The sequence below is a fragment of the Dreissena polymorpha genome, chromosome 7 (genome assembly GCF_020536995.1).
Source record: "Dreissena polymorpha isolate Duluth1 chromosome 7, UMN_Dpol_1.0, whole genome shotgun sequence".
NCBI classification, from domain to species: domain Eukaryota; kingdom Metazoa; phylum Mollusca; class Bivalvia; order Myida; family Dreissenidae; genus Dreissena; species Dreissena polymorpha.
In genome coordinates, this window is record NC_068361.1 from 71,498,156 (window position 1) to 71,519,084 (window position 20,929).

At 34.7% G+C, this 20,929-nt stretch overlaps 1 protein-coding gene and 1 long non-coding RNA gene across 2 annotated transcripts in view; one reads left to right on the forward strand and one right to left on the reverse strand.

The window, feature by feature from the left end:
* Positions 1-10,505, forward strand: part of LOC127837317 (vacuolar protein sorting-associated protein 52 homolog) — a 34,787-nt gene extending 24,282 nt beyond the window's left edge. Inside the window, exons 12-19 of the mRNA XM_052364278.1 lie at positions 145-278; positions 1,035-1,190; positions 1,800-1,918; positions 2,173-2,296; positions 3,388-3,591; positions 5,810-5,987; positions 7,253-7,371; positions 8,662-10,505. Coding sequence (XP_052220238.1) covers positions 145-278; positions 1,035-1,190; positions 1,800-1,918; positions 2,173-2,296; positions 3,388-3,591; positions 5,810-5,987; positions 7,253-7,371; positions 8,662-8,808 — 1,181 coding nt within the window. The 3' untranslated portion in view covers positions 8,809-10,505. The remainder of the gene's footprint in view (positions 1-144; positions 279-1,034; positions 1,191-1,799; positions 1,919-2,172; positions 2,297-3,387; positions 3,592-5,809; positions 5,988-7,252; positions 7,372-8,661) is intronic.
* Positions 10,506-13,808: 3,303 nt separating this feature from the next.
* LOC127837336 (uncharacterized) lies at positions 13,809-19,292 on the reverse strand. Its single transcript, XR_008029232.1, has 3 exons — positions 18,754-19,292; positions 16,995-17,972; positions 13,809-16,570 (listed from the first exon to the last, which is right to left on the reverse strand). It is a non-coding gene; the product is annotated as an uncharacterized LOC127837336 (long non-coding RNA).
* Positions 19,293-20,929: the final 1,637 nt, after the last annotated feature.

Consider the following 20,929-nt stretch of genomic DNA (forward strand, 5'->3'; position numbering starts at 1 on the left):
TAAATAACTATCCTAAAAATTAATGATAGTGGAACAAATACCACAAAAATAAGACAATGTCTTTGAAAAGTCATTACAAGTATCTGGTATGTGTTATGGTTATTTATAAATGTTGCAGAAATAATTTTCTTAACAATTGTATACGGTTTTTCACCACTAAGACAGCATTAAAGAACCGATCGACCGTGTTCACTATTGGCAAACGAGGTGACATCCTCACCACAGAACTAGAGGCTCCAATTATAGTTCCTCATGCAGCTCAGAAGTCTGAGAACAGGGTTTGTGGATTATATTTGAATCAGTCTCTGGGAAAAGTGGGCTATCTGCATGTGCGTAACGTGTTGTACCCAATTAGCCTGTGTTGTCCGCACTTTCTGCTTTTATGGTATTTTTTGTTTGAAGGAATTCTCTTTAAAAAGGAAATCAATTATAAGCAGAAAGTGTTGTCCCTGATTAGCATTTATGGACTGCACAGGCTAATTTGGTATGGTACTTAACACCCATGCATTAAGTGCCGTTTTCCCACAAACTGACTTATTTATTTGTTGGCTATATGAATATTTCTGAGCATTTAATAATATTGCATGCATGCACGTTTGAGAATCTTGTTAATTACAATACACATATAAGAAATGTGTTATTTCAGTTCAATTTTGAGTGTTGTTAGTTCACTAGGCATTTGAGATACTTGTTATTTAATTACACATTTTAGAGCCTTGTTATTTTAGTGCCCATTTTAGAGCCTTGTCATTTTAGTACCCATTTAAGAGCCTTATTTTTTTAGTACCCATTTTAGAGCCTTGTTATTTTAGTACCCATTTTAGAGCCTTGTTATTTTAGTACCCATTTTAGATCCTTGTTATTTTAGTACCCATTTAAGAGCCTTGTTATTTGAGTACACATTTGAGAACCTTGTTATTTTAGTTCACATTTGCTAGTCTTGCTATTTCAGAACAAATCGGAAAGATGTATTCTTTCATTACACACAGGTTATTCCTTTTTTCAGGACACATTTGCAACCCTTGTTATTTCAGCACACCTTTGAGAGCCTGTTTCGCAGTCTTCACTTCGCCCTCATGGACAATGCCAGTAGAGAGTACCTGTTCCTCACTGATTTCTTCATGGCATCAACTACAACAGCCTTGGATCTGTTCAACACAGTGCTTGGGAAAACACTCTCAATATTCCTGGTTGGTAGTCTTGTTTACCTTGTTTAAAAACAAACAAACTAGATCTTAGCTCTGATAATTATTTTTTTTTAAGAATTATAGCATATTTTAACACAAGTTTCTTACTGTATTAATAGTCTGACATACACTCTTTGTCTGTTTAAACACAGTGCCAGGAAAACACTCTCACAGTACTCATGCAAAATATTCTTGAAGAGAATTTATACCAACTTTGATCAAGGACCTTTTCTGTAATTGGACAACTTCTAGACTTACCCCACACAAGTTATATATTGCCTGATAAGATTTATGTGGTGTTAAGAATATTTTGAAAATAAAAACATTGAATGCACAAGAAATATGAGTAAGGTTTATCATATGACATTTACAAACGAAAAGAATCATTATTCTGGGTTCAATCATGATATTCCTGAAAGATACATTTTGTGCTTGTGCTAGGAAAACTACTTGGGTTTCTTCACAGTTGTGATCTTATAATCTAGTTTTCTAGTTTGTGACTGAATATACAACTTATAAATCAAAACATCAAACTACAGTAAATATGCATTATGTAAAGCTTTTCGAGTATTATACATTCAGCTTTGGAAGGAATGTTTCTAAATTTTTCAGAAAGGCATGGAAGAGTATATCAGTGACTGTTACGACTCTATAGCAATTTTCCTTTCTATCCACATTGTTCATCGTTACCGGACCATTCTTGCCGACAGAGGTGTACCAGCGCTTGAAAAGTAATTTTTCCCTTAATTTTTAGTGTTTATTCTTTCAAGAGACTTATAGCAATCTGAACCTAACACTAAATTTACATTAATTGTAAGATTTAATATAGTCTAAAGACTTGTAAGTTCTTTAAAGAAAATGTGTAAAATTATGGATATAAGCAGATGCAAGGTCAAAGCACAGGATAAAAAAATATTTTACATGTTTTCAAAAATATTACTAAAATATTTCTGTAATGCACTATGTTTATTCTGTGAATCTCCAGATATTGGGAGAGCCTACTGCACCTGATGTGGCCCAGGTTTGAGTACATCTTGGCACTAAACGTCCAGAGTGTGCGGGACTGCGACCCAGAAAAGCTGGGAACCATAGATGTCAGACCAAACTATGTAAGAAGCATGATCAAGTAAACCTTGTCTTTTGAAAGCTGGTCTTGATGCATGTGCATCTGCGCAGGCTAATCAGGGACAACACTTTGCACTTAAACTGGATTTTTGTTTAGACAAGAATTCCTGTACACAAAAAATTCCATAAAAACAGAAATTGTCGTCCCTGATTAGCCTGTGTGGACTGCAAAGGCTAATCTTTGACGACACTTTACGCACATGCATTAAGCCCAGTTTTCTCAGAACGAGGCTAATGGAAAAACACAATTTCTGTTTATTTCAAGCTGTTGAGTAGTTGTTTACTTTAACAGGAAGCTTGATGAGTGATTTAATATCTAAGTGAGGTTTGTGAAGCCTATGTAAGAAAAATGTGAATAGGTCAAAGTTTGTTTAAACACCAACTAAAATACAAAGGAAACATAACAACAAACCATCCAATTGTTTTCTCTAGATTTTGCTACAACCAATACAGTAATTCAACACTTTAAACAGAAACAAAAAATACAAGCAAATAAAAAACATATATTTCTTATATTTTTTATATTTTAAATGCATAAAATGGGAGTTTGATTTTTCTTCCTTTCAGCTGATGTCCTTCTTTTCAATTCAAAGATATTTTTCAATAATACTTAAATGTGCTATATTTATATAACATTGAAGTTCTGCAGAGAGCCATGTTAGTGAAGGTAGTTTTTTTTTCTCCTGTTTGATGTTATTGAAGGGAGATGGACACGTGTCCTTCCTTATATATGCTAAACTGGACACTGACCCTCCTGACATTTAAGTCAATCTTTTCAGTATGTTTTCATAGCTTGATAGTGATAAATTTGAATAGGCCACATCTGAACAAACTTGGCATGCATCATGTGTGTACAGTTTTATCCCTGATTATCCTGTGCAATCTACACATGCTTATCAAGGACAAAACTGGATTTTTGCAAAGAATAATTTTCCTTTAAATGAACAATACCGTAAAAGCAAAATAGTGTTGTCCCTGATTAGCCTGTTTTCCTTGGGCAAAGCTAAATTATCATTCATGATTAAGTAATTGAAATTAAATCTGGGACATAAGCAATAAGATTCCCCACATTTAGATAACGAGGCGTTATGCTGAATACTCGGCGGCCATCTTGGCGGTGAACCAGCAGTACCCGGACGAGCGTGTGTACAGGATACTGGAGCAACTGCAAGCGGAGGTGCAGAACTTCATACTGAAACTTGCTGCTGAGTTCCCACACAGGAAAGAGCAACTTATCTTCCTCATCAACAACTACGACATGATGCTTGGTGTAATTTCTGTAAGTTGTAGTGCATGTAGTTGTAAAGTATATTAGATGTAAGTTGTTGTGGTTGTTCATAGCTGTATTTTGTAGTGGTTGTTCAGAATTGAAAGTTTCAGAGATTCTTCAGAGCTGTTAGTTGTAGTGGTTGTTCAGAGCTGAAAGTTGTAGTGGTTGTTCAGAGCTGTTAGTTGTAGTAGTTGTTCAGAGCTGTAAGTTGTAGAGGTTGTGCAGAGATGTAAGTTGTAGTGGTTTTTATACGCCCGTATAAAATACGGGACGTATTATGTGAAACCCCTTGGCGGCGGGCGACGGGCGGGCGGCGGGCGGCGGGCGGAAGGCATCACTTTGTCCGGACTCTAATTCAAATTGTATTCATCCGATCTTCACCAAACTTGGTCAGCAGTTGCATCTAGTTGATATCTAGGCCAAGTTCGAATATGGGTCATGCCGGGTCAAAAACTAGGTCATAGGGTCAATAAGTGCATTTTCAAAGGGGCCACTTTGTCCGGACTCTATTTCAAATTGTATTCATCCGATCTTCACCAAACTTGGTCAGCAGTTGCATCTAGTTGATATATAGGCCAAGTTCGAATATGGGTCATGCCGGGTCAAAAACTAGGTCATAGGGTCAATTAGTGCATTTTCAACGGCGCCACTTTGTCCGGACTCTAATTCAAATTGTATTCATCCGATCTTCACCAAACTTGGTCAGAAGTTGTATCTAGACAATATCTAGGTCAAGTTCGAATATGGGTCATGCTGGGTCAAAAACTAGGTCACAGGGTCACTTAGTGCATTTCAAGCATTTAGCATGGTGTCCACTCTCTAATTGAAGTAGTTTTCATCCAATCTTCACCAAACTTGGTCAGAAGTTGTATCTAGACAGTATTTAGGTCAAGTTGGAATATGGGTCATTCCAGGTCAAAAACTAGGTCACAGGGTCACTTAAACCATTTCAAGCATTTAGCAAGTGCTCTCTAATTGAAGTAGTTTTCATCCGATCTTCACCAACTTTGGTCAGAAGTTGTGTCTAGACAATATCTACATGTAGGTCAAGTTCAAATATGGGTCTTGCCAGGTTAAAAACTAGGTCACGAGGTCCCGTAGTGCATTTCAAGCATTTAGCATGGTGTCTGCTCTCTAATTGAAGTAGTTTTCATCAGATCTTCACCAACTTTGGTCAGAAGTTGTGTCTAGATGATATGTAGGTCAAGTTCAAATATGGGTCATGGTAAAGTTATCAAGTTGTCCAAAGTCTTAAAACGGGCGTATCTTGTGACAGTTTGGCACTCTTGTTCAAAGATGAAAGTTGTAGAGGTTGTTTAGAGCTGTAAGTTGTAGTGGTTGTTCAGAGCTGTAAGTTGTAGTGGTTGTTCAGAGCTGTAAGTTGTAATGGGGTTGTTCAGAGCTGTAAGTTGTAGTGGTTGTTCAGAGCTGAAAGTTGTAGTTGTTGTTCAGAGCTGAAAGTTGTAGTTGTTGTTCAGGGGTCGTATTCCAGTAGCTATTAAGTTTTCACTTAAGTTAAGAAATTTCTTAAATAATTTTTTTAAAGTTAAATTTGAAATGTCAAAAACAAAACATGAGACCCTTAGTATTTCTCTTTAAGAAATTGCTTTAAGATTTAAAGGAAGTTAACTTAGTTTTAATATATGAGATAAAATACACAGAGTAAAGAAATTTATTAAGTTTATGAAGCTACCAGAATTTAACTTAAGTGAAATCTTATGTTTAAAGAAAAAATGGTGGAGATAAGAAAAAATATTGCACAATATTTCAACTTAAGTTATTATAACTTAAGAAGCTACTGGAATACGGCCCCAGAGCTGTAAGTTGTAGAGGTTGTTAAGAGCTGTAAGCTGTAGTGGTTGTTCAGAGCTGTAAGCTGTAGTGGTTGTTCAGAGCTGAAAGTTGTAGTTGTTGTTCAGAGCTGTAAGTTGTAGTTGTTGTTCAGAGCTGTAAGTTGTAGAGGTTGTTAAGAGCTGTAAGTTGTAGAAGTTGTTCAGAGCTGTTAGTTGTATTAGTTGAAGGTGTATTAGCTGTAAGTTGTTATAGATCTAACTTGTTTGTGGCTCATCAGTTTTCTTGGATTTGAAATGAAGCCTTTAAACTTGAATGTAGTAAGAAAGATCTGTACTTTAATTTTGTTATGGACAACAAGCACATCAAAATGTGTATACGAGTGTAAAGAGTCAAACAAACCACAATTGAAATCAAATCAACATATGTTTTCTAGGAGCGGACATCAGAGGAGTCTAAGGAGTCTGAAAGTTTCAAGGAGCTACTGACAGCTCGCACCCACGAGTTCATTGATGAGGTGCTGACACCGCACTTTGGGGGCATGATCATGTTTGTTAAGGACTGCGAGGGATGCATTGAGCGCGGCCAACTGGACGCCTTGAAGAACGAGGAGAGTATGTGCTATGGAATCTCTGGTGGATTTTAATTTTGAGACTCCCTATTTTAAAATGGGATTTAATGCATGTGCGTAAAGTTTCATCCCAGATTGAACTGTGTCTGCACAGGCTAATCAGGGACGAAACTTTTTGCTTTTATTATATTTCTGTTAAAGGAAGTATCATTTAAGCAAAAGATCTAGACAGTAGCGTCTAATCTGGGTTGACACTTGCACATTCATTAAGTTACATTTTCCCTAAACAAGGCTCTTATTCCGTATTTGAGGTCCCTGACATATTCTTTTATATCTTATCTCAATGAGTTGCTTCCATTAAGTTTTAAATATGAGCAGTGGTAATACATTTGCAAATGGTGGGAGTACAAAAGGCATAGCAGTGATAGACATTAGTGGTTGCCTGTTCTCTTTTGGGGTTAGGTTTTATAGTTTTAAGTCAATTAAGAAATGTTGATCCTTCCAGGCAACTTGCTATATGGAAAAGCTTGAAACAGTTTTCCCCATGTATATTTTTTGTTTGTTTTTAAGCATGATGTTTCAGGCTCATAACATTTTATGATCCTGTCTGATTTTGTCTTGTTAAACATTAGTTTTATATAATTATGATGTGCTCTTTGCTCTGTGATACTCACTCTTTGACATACTGAAATAGTTTCCTGCCTGGGCAATCTACAGATAAAAAGTTCAGTTTCTATCCCTTCTTACAAAAAGTCTGCAAACACTATTATTTTAAAAGTTACATGCAACACAGATGGAAAAAGGCAGGGGCAAACTTGCCCATGACCCCGTTATTATTTGGCGGGCAACTAGATTTTCAGATAACAAATTATGTTCTCTATAAAGGAAGCACTCAAAGAACATGGGTGGGAAACTGTGGTCAGAATTTTAAATGTTAGTTTCTAACCCTGTGTTTGGTGAAAGGGTTTTATTTTTTTTATTTATTTATATAAATACACATTTAACAGTTTGTATGAAGCATTGAGTTTTTATACCCCCACAAACGAAGTTTAGGGGGGTATATAGGAGTGAACATGTTTCCTATATTTGAAAGGTGAGCTATTGGTAGTGATATGTGAAATTTTGATTATATGAAATGCATGCATAGAAGAAAATTATCATTTAAATGTTATGTCTGTGTTCTTTTATTGTTTACAACATGGTGGAGAAAAGAAAGTGTATTTATAATTGATGTTTTCTAAGCTGTATTTGCAAATAAATATCAGCAAAGCAATTGAAATGATGGATTCTCTTGTCTCTTACCTCCAGGACGTGTGACCCTGATAGTGAAGGGATTCAATGCTGACTGGAAAAGGGCCCTGGAGTACATTAATGGGGAAGTGATGAGAGCGTTCACAAACTTTAAAAATGGCACACTCATCCTTCAGGTAAGCTGTATAATCAAGACTTCAAACACGCTTTTTAAAGATGAGGAACGGTTAATAAGACGGGACCTTGTTAACATAGGTTGTAAATAAATAAATCTTTTATTCACTGTGTTATTTTAGAAATAAATGAGTGCAACAAATCTGAGTTCATCAATGATCTTTGTTATATTCACATTAAAACAATATTTTTTTGATTATGATTTGAATTCAGCCTATATATTTCAAAGGGGCCTTTTCACAGATTTTTGCATGTTTTGAAGTTTGTTATTAAATGCTATATTGATAAATGTAAACATTTAATTCTAAAAGCTACAGCAAAAAATCAAAAATAAAATTTAAAAAAGGCAAAAAAGTAGCCCTTAGCAGGGCTCGAACCAGTGACCCCCGGAATCCTGAAGTAAAAACGCATTAGCCACCTGAGCTATCCTGCCAAGCATACATAGCAGGTGTATTTTATACCTTATATAAGCAATCTCATAGTTTCACAAATTTAAACGACAACAACAGAACTCTCCAAATTATTCAATCATTTCGCGTTGCAACGCTTTATAATATTTAGGTTTTTATATTGTCAAATGATTCATATAATGGCTATATTAGACCATGGCAAATGTTCAGTAATACTGTTTCCTCACAAATATCATAACTAAACCGAAAATTAGCGAATCTGAAACAACTTTTTTCAATTTTGTCAATTTATCAAACCGTGAAAAGATCCCTTAAAAGATAAAGCTACTGGCTAAATTTCATTATAATTGAGTCATAAATGGAGTTTCTTGAATTATGCCAAGGTTTGTTTAGCAAAAAAAGTCCAATCTATTATCCTGTTACCACTAAGATACACACTTTGATGAGATTGTTGTCCCCTAAAAAATTATATTAAATGTAAGACCTTACTTACTAGATTCAAGTTTAAATGGCTTCATTTTCCACCCTAAGATACTGATGAACAGCACACGTTATAAAACCTGAACAAACTGTGACTTACTTGCAGACTGTTCTGGATTTATGCTGGTAGCATAAAGCCAGTTTTACTTTGCTTCTTGTGGGGCAAAGGGTTAACCCTTTCAGTGCGGGAACCGAATTTTGAAGGCCTTTGCAAACAGTTTGGATCCAGATGAGACGCCACACAACGTGGCGTCTCATCAGGATCCAAACTGTTTGCTATTCTGATAGTATTCTTTGAAAAAAATCGAAGAATATGCTAATTTTAGAAATTCAGCAGACGACATTTTAGCAGAAGACAAATTTCCCAGCATGCAAAGGGTTAACCAGATTTCACTGTTTCAGGGAGCCTTGACCCAGCTGATCCAGTACTACCACAGATTTCAGAAGGTTCTCAACCAGGGGCCGCTGAGGCAGCTACAGATCAGGAATGAGCTCATCAACATCCATCATGTGATGGTCGAGGTCAAGAAGTACAAGCCTACCTTCTGAATGGGTTGTGTTATGGGCACTTAAAAGTGTTGGCCAAGTATATGAATAGGGTTTGCTATGGGAGCTTAAAAATGGTAGCCAGTTGCTGAATTGTGTTCGCTATGGGAATTAAAGTGCTAGCTATTTTTCTGAATTGTGAACCCCATTTGAACTCAAGTGCTTTCCATTCTTCTGAAGTGTGTTCAATGTGGGAACTTGTTCACACAATCAACTTGAGCGTTGCAGCTGTGCAATTCTGAAATGAAAGAGTGTGTTACAAGAAAGGACTTCTACAGTGAAACATAGAATTTTATTATGTTGTGCAATATGTTTAAAAGTTGACAATTTTATTAGCTCATCTATTTTTTGAAAAAAAATTATGAGCTATTGTCATCATCTTGGCGTCGGCGTTGGCGTCCGGTTAAGTTTTGCGTTTAGGTCCACTTTTCTCAGAAAGTATCAATGCTATTGCATTCAAACTTGGTACACTTACTAACTATCATGAGGGGACTGGGCAGGCAAAGTAAGATAACTCTGGTGTGCATTTTGACAGAATTATGTGCCATTTTTATACTTAGAAAATTGAAAATTTTGGTTAAGTTTTGTGTTTAGGTCCATTTTATTCCTTAAGTATCAAAGCTATTGCTTTCATACTTGCAACACTTACTAACTATCATAAGGGGACTGTGCAGGCAAAGTTATGTAACTCTGACTGGCATTTTGACAGAATTATGTGCCCTTTTTATACTTAGAAAATTGAAAATTTGGTTAAGTTTTGTGTTTAGGTCCACTTTATTCCTACAGTATCAAAGCTATTGCTTTCATACTTGCAACACTTATTAACTATCATAAGGGGACTGTGCAGGCAAAGTAATGTAACTCTGACTGGCATTTGGACGGAATTATGGGCCCTTTATACTTAGAAAATTGAAAATTTTGGTTAAGTTTTGTGTTTAGGTCCATTTTATTCCTTAAGTATCAAAGCTATTGCTTTCATACTTGCAACACTTACTAACTATCATAAGGGGACTGTGCAGGCAAAGTTATGTAACTCTGACTGGCATATTGACAGAACTATGTGCCCTTTTTATACTTAGAAAATTGAAAATTTGGTTAAGTTTTGTGTTTAGGTCCACTTTATTCCTACAGTATCAAAGCTATTGCTTTCATACTTGCAACACTTATTAACTATCATAAGGGGACTGTGCAGGCAAAGTTATGTAACTCTGACTGGCATTTGGACGGAATTATGGGCCCTTTATACTTAGAAAATTGAAAATTTGGTTAAGTTTTGTGTTTTGGTCCACTTTACCCCTAAAGTATCATAGATATTGCTTTCATACTTGGAAACACTCGCAAATTATCATAAGGGGACAGTAAAAGGACAAGTTGCATAACTCTGGTTATCATTTTTACGGAATTATTGCCCTTTTTTGACTTAGTAACTTTGAATATATGTTTAAATTTTGTGTTTCGATCCACTTTACTTCTAAAGTATCAAGACTATTGCTTTCAAACTTCAAATACTTTCATGCTATCATGAGGTTACTGTACCTGGCAAGTTGAATTTTACCTTGACCTTTGAATGACCTTGACTCTCAAGGTAAAATTAGTAAATTTTGCTAAAATTGCCATAACTTCTTTATTTATGATTAGATTTGATTGATACTTTGACAAAACTACTCTTACCTGACATACCACAATAGACTCCACCCAAACCATCCCCAGTGCCCTCCACCCCCTCCCCCCCCCCCCCCTGAATCCCCCCACCCCCTAAATTTTTTTTTTTTTTTTTTTTTTAAAGATCAAAAGATCATCTCACAAATGACCACCACACCCTCACACGATATCGCCCCACCACCCCACCATATTTATTTTTATTATTTATTTTTGAAATACCGTCCAGCCATCGCACCCAAGAATCCCCCCCCCCTCCCCCCCCCCCCCCCCCCCCCCCCCGTTTTTTTTTATTTTCATTTTGGCATTTTTTTCCGCATTTTTGGAAGACTATGTAATAAATGTCCACACCCCCACACTATACACCCCTCTTCACTCCACCTCTCCCTCCTTCGTGATTTAAATTGAGAGTCCCTTCACCTTTAAAAAGAAAATAGATGAGCGGTCTGCACCCGCAAGGCGGTGCTCTTGTTATGATATGTTATCACTTGAATCTTAAAAGCATGCTTTGAGGTTAATCATGCATTGACCCATGTATTCAAACAGATAAGACATCAATATCTCGTCTGGGATGTAAATAAAAGCATCCTTTTCAACCATGGTGTTTGTTTATGTTTAGTTTTTGAACCCTTAAAATGGAGATAAGTAACATAATCTTTGCCTGTATAAAATAACAGTTTTTCTTCCATGAATATTAAGCTCCATTTTAATTATTTCCTTGTAATTTTTTATCAACAAAAAAAAAAGAAAAAAAAATACGCAACACTTAATGGTTTTTCAAAAAAGCTAAAAGCTATATGATTAATAAGACTTGATATTTGTTGTATAGTGAAAATAATCAGGGGTGTTAAATTAAAGTTGCACTGTAGGATAAGTGATTGAACATTCTAACTCACCTATACAAGACAAGAAACATTACACACACTTGTAAGGGGAGAAGATTAAAACTACACTTTCAGTCGTTTGCTTTCAAGAACATACATTCATAATGTTTTCACATTAATTTTAATATAATGATAATCTTTAAATTGTCAATAACATTGTACAGAAAGAGATGCAAGCTGACAGACAAAGAAAGTCAGACAACATCTTGGACAAAATAACCAATTTGCATTATTCTTTTTACTTTATAATGAACAGGAATAATACGTGTGTCAACATCAATCATTGTTCTCAAGCAGTTCCGTCCCTTTGCATTTTTGGAAAATTTGTAACAAGCATAATTCAATTTTGGCATTTTTGTTTTCACAAGTGTTTATTTAGAACAAATACAAATGACAAATGATGATGAAATGACATTTTTAACTTGGTAATCTTACACATGGAAAATGCACTTGCTCAGACGGACTAGTATTGGATGAATCAATATCGCCCTACAGCATTGTTCACTTGCCATGGCGAGTGGAATTTTACACCGCTGCATTACAATACTGTTCATAATGATAAGAGTCTGGTATTTTGTATAATGATTTTTGTTCTAAGATTGTATGTATTGAAATGTGTTATAAAACATTCCATCTATATTGCACATGCTTCTCTTTGTAATGACTGACTTTAATGCGTATTCACAGGCATATACAGCAAGTGCTGTTGAACATGTCATCATATTTGTCAAATAGAATTTTGAATTTCAATGCTATTAAGATGAAAATATAAAATAAATATTCTTTAAAAAATCGTGTTTAATTTTACAAGTTAATTGGAAGAACATTAACTTCATTTCAGATTTATCACATGTGTTCTTCGAATAAATTTTGACAGTATTCTTTAGATGAAATGGAAAACATTCACACACATTAACATGGCTTCAGTGTATTCTTTGTATAAACAAAGAATACACTGAACACCTTCAAAACACATAAAATTAAAGCCTTTTCACAGACAAAACAGCAGTCTTCTATAGGGTTAATGCTGTAGGAGTAAAAAACAGAATGTTATTAGTTTCAGATACCTTACATAAATATTATTAAGTTTAGGCAGGATACAGATTTTAGTTTTCATTTACTTCTTTAACCAAGCAAACACAATTTTTATCTGAACAAAAAATCTGAACTAACGTGCATATTCACCAAATTCACAATTCTTATTCAGAGTTGATCAACCTAGCTTTAGGTATAAATTGTGTTTCATTAATAAAGGTACGGAACGTTTTAGGTGATAACAGGATTCAGACTTGGAAACACAAAAAGGCGGATAGACGACAGACAGACCAGGAATAACCGAAAGTCCATCCCCCTCCCCATTATACCAGCAGGGGACTTAAAACAATTTCACAACTTCTTAACAATTATGTAACATTCTCAGCACAGTTAAAATGAGGTACACTTTTTAATAACTTCGGTAAGCAGGCTTAGCTCCGAACACATGGAAAGGTAAAGAATTCGGACTTCATTTAAACAAGCAGTTTTATGGCAAATATTAACCTTTTGAAATTTAAGTTTGACCTTGACCTTTGAAATAATAAAATGGTCTTCACAAATGACAGTATTGTTTTCTCATGGTGAACATTTGTGGGTAGGTACATGTGTGAAGGTACCGTAGGCACATTTTTAATGGATATTCTGTGACTTACATTTGCATGTGTTAAAAGGTCTTTAAATGTACTGTCAAAACTGTATTTGAATGCTATTTATAAATTGCCATTATTATCTGTTGAATACAGTTATACATGTATTAAAGCATCTTCCCAGTTTCTAAATGTCTTACATCAATATGACATTATTTTAATAATTGTCATGCACTGAAATACAGATATTACTCAGTATGTCTGATTTGACACCATCTTCTCAAACTGCTATATTTCTAAAGAGGAGGTCTTATGAAATGATTGTTCATTAATAGCAAACTTTTTCATTTCATTGCATTTTGTTTTGCGTGTTTGTTTTGCTACAGACAAACAAAATTGTTTAATGAAATATTGTAATGTGACCAGAGACTATAGGGTGCCTATATTTTTCGTTTCATATTGGTAGAAACCCATGACTAATTCGTATGCTTTTGTTATCTGAATGAGCCATACATGGTATGTTTTTTAGTACAGCTAACTGTAAGATTTATGTCCCGACGCGTACGCTGTGAGATTGATACGCTATAGAGAAAACAAACACAGCAGTTGTCACAATTTATTTTAGCAGCTACAATATTTTATATCACAAATGCAACAGAATCATCAAAAACATTTTAAAGTTCCAATAATTAAACATTTTTTCATAATTCGTCTATAATTGGGGAAAATTAGCTTTTATGATAAGAGCTTACTTTTGCTGTAACTTTATCAAAAACAATATTATTTGCAAATTTTCTACTAGTTATCATTACAGATACAATAATAACAGACACTGCTTATTTTTTGCTAAATAACAATTACATTGATATATTTTCACATAAGTAATACTTTTGAAATACAAATGGTAAAATTGTTTAATAGTATATTTGCTATACATGCAATTAATCTAAAAATGAACTTTTAATAATTAAACAAAACATCCATAAACATATTTATATAAATGAAAATGTAATATTTCCAATAGTTAATTGTTAACTTACAAATAAATATGTAAGGTAATGCACAGAAATTACTTTAGTCCTAAATTGCCTAACAAAAAAGTAATCATTCAACCCATAAACGAATAGTAAAAATGTTATTTTATCTCAAATAAAAAAATACAATTAAATAAAAACTACTCTTACCTGTAGAGGAAACAAATAGTAGTTGTCTAAATTTATGTTAGCATCTACTTTTTTATGCTGCTTCTATGCAACTTTGCATGTGCTTAAATACTAAATTTCCTCCAGGTGTTTAGACCGGACAATCATTCCCACGGGCAATTGTTCCTACACTATGTGTGACAAGGCAGACAGTCGTTCATACATTATGTTTACAACCTGGACAGGCGTTCCTACACTATTTGCTTTTTTTTTTTGCATATTGTATTGTGTATGTATATATATACATATACATATGTGTTCATTTACTTTCTGTAAATTCGTGTGTATAACATCACAAATACAAGTTAAATAAAGAACAACCTATCAACTTCTTTTTCGGTTCTCATGTTTTATTCTTTTGCAAAGTTTGCACTTATTTCCATAAATTTAATTTAGGAACGAATGCCCAAGATAGTAACAATATAGGAACCATTGTTTGGTGTCTGCATACAATGTAGGAATGATTGTCCGGGCTTTCAAAATAATGTAGGAACGATTGTCCTTGCTATCAAAATAATATAGGAAGGATTGTCCGGGCTATCAAAATAATGTAGGAAGGATTGTTCGGGCTGTCAAAATTATGTAGGGAGGATTGTCCTGGCTATCAAAATAATGTAGCCAGGAAGGATTGTCCGGGCTATCAAAATAATGTAGGAAGGATTGTCCGGGCTATCAAAATAATGTAGGAATGATTGTCTGGGGTATCAAAATAATGTAGGAAGGATTGTCCGGGCTATCAAAATAATGTAGGAAGGATTGTTCGGGCTGTCAAAATAATGTAGGAAGGATTGTCCGGGCTATCAAAATAATGTAGGAAGGATTGTTCGGGCTGTCAAAATAATATAGGAATGATTGCCCAGGTTGTCAAAATCATGTAGGAACAATTGTCCGGGTTGTCAAAATAATGTAGAAACCATTGTCCAGGTTGTCTAAATAATGTAGGAATGACTATCCGGGTTGTCAAAATAATGTAGAAACACTATTCCGAGATGTCAAAATAATTTAGAAACGATTGTCCGGGCTTTCAAAATAATGTAGGAATGACTGTCCCTCTTGTCAAAATAACGTAGGAACCAATGTCCGCCTTGTCAAAATAAGCATAGGAACGGTTGTCCGTATAAATGTTTTTACCATAATGAAGGTTTTACATTTATGTAGTAATAAAAATGTCAATTTAAGGATATAAGGTGTCAGATTTACAAGGGTGTCTGGGTATGATGTAAAAATATGTAAAATTGGCTTTAATAGTGTTCAACAACCAACAATGCAAATTAAGCAAAATAAATTACCTCTATGTAGTTAAAACCATATTGTTCTTTTAGTCTAAAGCATGTTCTATTACTTTCATATTTGAACATACTGCTATATAAATACTATTATCATAAACATAAGCATTGTATTTCTTTGGTTTAGTAAATAGTAGTAGTATTATTATTACAACTGTAATTTGAAGACCTAATATATGTACATAACAGCATATTATATATGTGTTGTAATTCATCAGCTCCATTACAATTTGACGTAAATATACATATTGAATTACATATATACTATCAAAATTATAAATATAGTAGCCAAATATTTAATGATACATTTATTGTAGTTGCACTTCATATTATTACTTTGTATAATAATTTTCTATTTTATTTGTAAACACTGTACGCTTACTTTGTCCACTTGGGCTTTATGTCCTTTTAATGTTTTGTTTAATAAATAATAAAGATTAATCTTGAAAGGAAAAGCGATTTAAGTTTAGCCCAACCTTCATTTAAATAGGGACAATTTCATAGGTATGGTAGGCAAAGGAAAACAAAGATAATCTTATTGTTGGCTAAAGCAACACAAAAGAACTAATCAGCATACACATCATAGGTAGCAGTCATACATCCTTGTTTGCTACAATCTTTAAACAATTAAATCAACTCATTTTCAAAATACAGTTTGAATAATAGTTAGTAAAGAAAAACTCCCATGATTGAATGTGCCATAAAAAAGAAAAGAAATAACACATATAACCGCGTTTATATCAATGTGTTTACATCATTGGAATTGCTATTGCAATTCGATAACATTGATTGTATGGCTATTATTTATCCCAACAATGATCCGGTGATTGCTGGCGTTGTAGCAGACAGACACTGGGTTGCTAACTCCATCTTTCTGAGATACCATAGTTGCCAGTTTCTTTCTTCCCTCATGATCCAACTGTATGACAGTATTGGAGTCGCATCCACAGACAAGCACTTTCCTGAAGGTGTAACATGAACACCATATGGGCATTTTAAAGCGGGGTCCGTGAAGGTGGATATCCGGGTGCCATCTGTAGCCAGAGTGATGTGCATGTGCTTGTTAGTGACATAGATCCTGTCTCCAGAAGGACTCAATGCACATCTCCACACTGTAAAACATGTTACAAATAAGTAGATCTGAATTAATCAACATGTATATGTATCAACACTATTGTTCCTATCTTAGATCTGAATTAATCAACATGTATATGTATCAACACTATTGTTCCTACCTTAGATCTGAATTAATCAACATGTATATGTATCAACACTATTGTTCCTATCTTAGATCTGAATTAATCAACATGTATATGTATCAACACTATTGTTCCTACCTTAGATCTGAATTAATCAACATGTATATGTATCAACACTATTGTTCCTATCTTAGATCTGAATTAATCAACATGTATATGTATCAACACTATTGTTCCTATCTTACACTTTTTTCTCGGGAATAAGTTTTAAAAAAAGTTACTATTACAAGTATCAATAATAGCGGTTATCTACATTTTGTATAAAAAATACATTTACCTGTACATAAGTTTCTTGCATTCTCGTAAAGCTTTTTCACAAGTGATCCAGTCAGAGTGTAGTGGTAGAGGGCAGTGCCAGAGGTGACATACAATGCTCCCTTATGGAGAGCAATACCTTTAGCCTCATGCTGTAACTGATACGTCCCCCACTCACCAGCTGCCCATTGATCACAGAGATGAACTTCACATCTTTATTAACAGTTACAGCCACCCACTTAGATGTAATTTGGCAAATGTCACATGGAGAACCAGACACATCACAGTGACTGGACACTTAATGCGGGTCAAACAGCTTCACTTTGTTATTATGGTATTCTGTGACAATCACCCGGCCACCAGGAAGGCAGCAAATGCCTTTGATACTGCAAGTCTGACTTGTGTCACTTGATATTCTTACAATAAACTCAGATTTGCTCTTAACAGTCAATATCTGGTGTGGGATTATCTTGAGTGTGAGAGACTGCATTCTGTCTTCAATCCTCCCTAGACTTGATTGTTGAGACAGGTACTTCTCAATGTCACGGTTTGCCTTGAATATTATTGAGTCATCCAACCTCACAGATTTCTTCTTTAGATACGAATCAGACTCTTGCATTTTGTCAAGACATTTTCTGCTGGCTATGAATTCAAGTTCTTTGTTGCTTTTATCACAAAGGACATAAACAGCCTCCCTGAGTTGGTTTAGTTCATCCTTCAATCTGCGGCAGTTGTCAACGTCCATCTGCAGAGCGGTTTGCAATGTGGTCCTTATTTCATCCAGTTCTTTCAAGGTTTTATTTTCTAGTGCATCCAAATCAGCATTTAATTTATTTCGCAGGTCTCGGATTTCTTTAAATTGTTTCCTATATGTTATCTCCACAGACGGAATAACTTATTTAATTCATCAAGAATAGTTTGAAGATTGATGGTCAACTGTTGCATATCCACTGACATCTTTTGGACTGAGTCACAAATTAGAGTCGCACTGGCGCACTGTCTGAAACAGCAACATGAATCATAATAACTACATGTAATATATATATATATATATATATATATATATATATATATATATATATATATATATATATATATATATATATATATATATATATATATATATATATATATATATGTGTGTGTGAATTGTATGAGTTTTTGCATTCGTTTAGTGGCTATATATAATGACTATTAAGACATACAATGGTATTTAATAAGCAATCTTTAACAGATATAGAGATAATGATTTGTGCAACATAGATAATGATTTTTAGCACAAAAAACGTTAACCTGAATGTTCAACATATAAAGGGACATCTGTTGTTGTATATGCCAATAGAGTAGTTAAATGGTACTTAAATTGAAACGTATTTTCGTTTATAGCTAGTTAATTTTAATTGTTATGTTATGATATTAAAATGCATTTCAATGTTTTTGATAATTCTGAACCATGAGTGAAGTTTGAAGCTCCTTAAAACCATTTTTAACCGCGAGTGCTTTTGCATTGACTGTTCCAAGGTGGTGACCCCAGGTTTGAATGTGTGTTTGTGTTTGTTATATATGTATGTGTGTTTTCCAGTACATTTGTGTTGTGTCTGACAATTGGTTCATTTTCATAAATTAAAGGCATGATTGTATATAAGGTTTTTTTTCTGCTGGCTCAGCTTAAGTATCACTATAATTGTCTCTTAAAAATATTATAAATATGCCAGCTTTGTCTGCATCATCTGAGATTGGTGGGTTTTTCCTCATTTATTGTATTATTGTGTGTTACTTACCTGTGATTCAGACAAGCACAAGCAGAGCAACACAGCTGACTGTGGTCCTGGCAAAACATTTTCAGTTTCTCATTCTTGTGGACGTCACATTTCAGTAGCAAATCCTCCATGGTCTTTGTCAGAGGCCAGTTATTTGTTTCTTCTCGCCCGTATTTGGAATGATTTGTATATAACTGATCATGTAGATTAAAGCATTTTCTGCAGAAAAACTTCAAACATATTGCACAAAAATAATCAGCAATTTCCTCAATATTTTTACTTTCGCAAGGGCCACAAACGTAGTCCTTCACTAAATCTGAAATGTTATGAAGTGAACTCTCAGAGGTTGCCATTTCAAAACAGATATTTTGAACTGCTCTTTGACTGATAATCTATGTATTCACTGTTGTTATAATCCCTTCCGTGTGAATAACATGAGTAATAATGAAGACACTTATTAAAAGTTTAAAGGTAGTACATTAACCAAAGTACTAAACTTCAAAATTGTAATAGCTTAATTGTGTTGGCTGTTCATGCCCACTTTTATAGACGCCCTACAAAATCCACAGAAAGTTACAGAAAGACATTGTATAATAGTTGGCTTAACGTTTTGCTGATAACAAAGGGACAAACCATTTTCTTGATTTAACTTAGTTTTTTTAAACTCCTTTATTTACACAAACTCGTATCTTTACCAACTGTTGTGTTCCGAAACGATATGATAAACTTAAAAACATAAGGACCCTGAATTGCACTTAATTTCAGATAAACGTGTCCACTCCAGAGTTAAACCTGTCTCAAATCAGAAAGTAAACTCAAACCATGTTTGTTCAGGCCTTTCTTAAACGGGAGGCGGAAAACGACAACGGGCGAGGCATGGTATGATATTGCGCAAGGGGGGTTAGAGGGTTAGGGTAAGTGTTAGGGGTCGGGTTAGGGTTTGGGTTAGCCTAAACCCAACCCTAACCCTAACCCGACCCCTAACCCTTACCCTAACCCTTTTTGGGGGTTATCACCCCTGACCATGCCTCGCCCGTTGTAGTTTTCCGACTCCCTTCTTAAACGCATTTTATACTCATCTGCATCTTAGAATTTGTAATCAATATGAAATGAAAAATTATAATACAGTATTAAATAGTTTATAGAACATATTTTCAACTTTGTAATTAAACCAATTGTTTGCAAACTTAACCATTACAAATAAACATGCTATAGATAGATACACGTGCTGGTGATACGAATATAGGTGGTCACTGCACATACAAATTGGCTCAATGCTAGAAGTTGATGGAACAAGTGTTTACTTTAAATACAGCAATGTCAGGTAATTTTGACACCCTAAGATCCAACACGTATGTAGTCATTCCCTTTCAAAATAACCCAACCAGCGATGAGTCAAAATATGAAAGAATATTTTCTAAAAAATGTCAATATCAGCCTCAGCATCATCTAAAATACCAATGGTTTTCTTATCATATGTCAGCAGATTATTTTGAAAGTTGTCAGCGTATTTTCACACTTTCATTTGTGTTGATGTTTTAAGCTCAACTGTTTTCGGAGAAAACCTGAGGTATTGTCATAGCCAGCTCGTCGTCCGCCGTCCGCCGTAGGCGTCGTGCTTAAACCTTAACATTGGCTCTAAAATCAAAGTGCTTCCACCTACAGCTTTGAAACTTCATATGTAGATGCACCTTGATGAGTTCTACACGCCACACCCATTTTTGGGTCACTAGGTCAAAGGTCAAGGTCACTGTGACCTCTAATATAAAACTTTAACATAGGCTCTAAAAATCAAAGTGCTTCAACCTACAACTTTGAAACTTCATATGTTGATGCACCTTGATGAGTTCTACACGCCACACCCATTTTTGGGTCACTAGATCAAAGGTCAAGGTCACTGTGACCTCTAATATAAAACTTTAACATAAACCTCTACATTCGCTCTAAAATCAAAGTGCTTCAACCTACAAATTTGAAACTTCATATGTAGATGAACCTTGATGAGTTCTACACTCTACACCCATTTTGGGTCACTAGGTCAAAGGTCAAGGTCACTGTGACCTCTAAAAAAATATTTTCTGACAAGCTTTGGCAGCCAAGCGTGGCACCCGTTATGAGGGGCTCTTGTTACTCTCTTCTGTTTACAAATATGCATTGTTTCATTAACAAAACATTAAGAGTGATGCTGTATATTGTG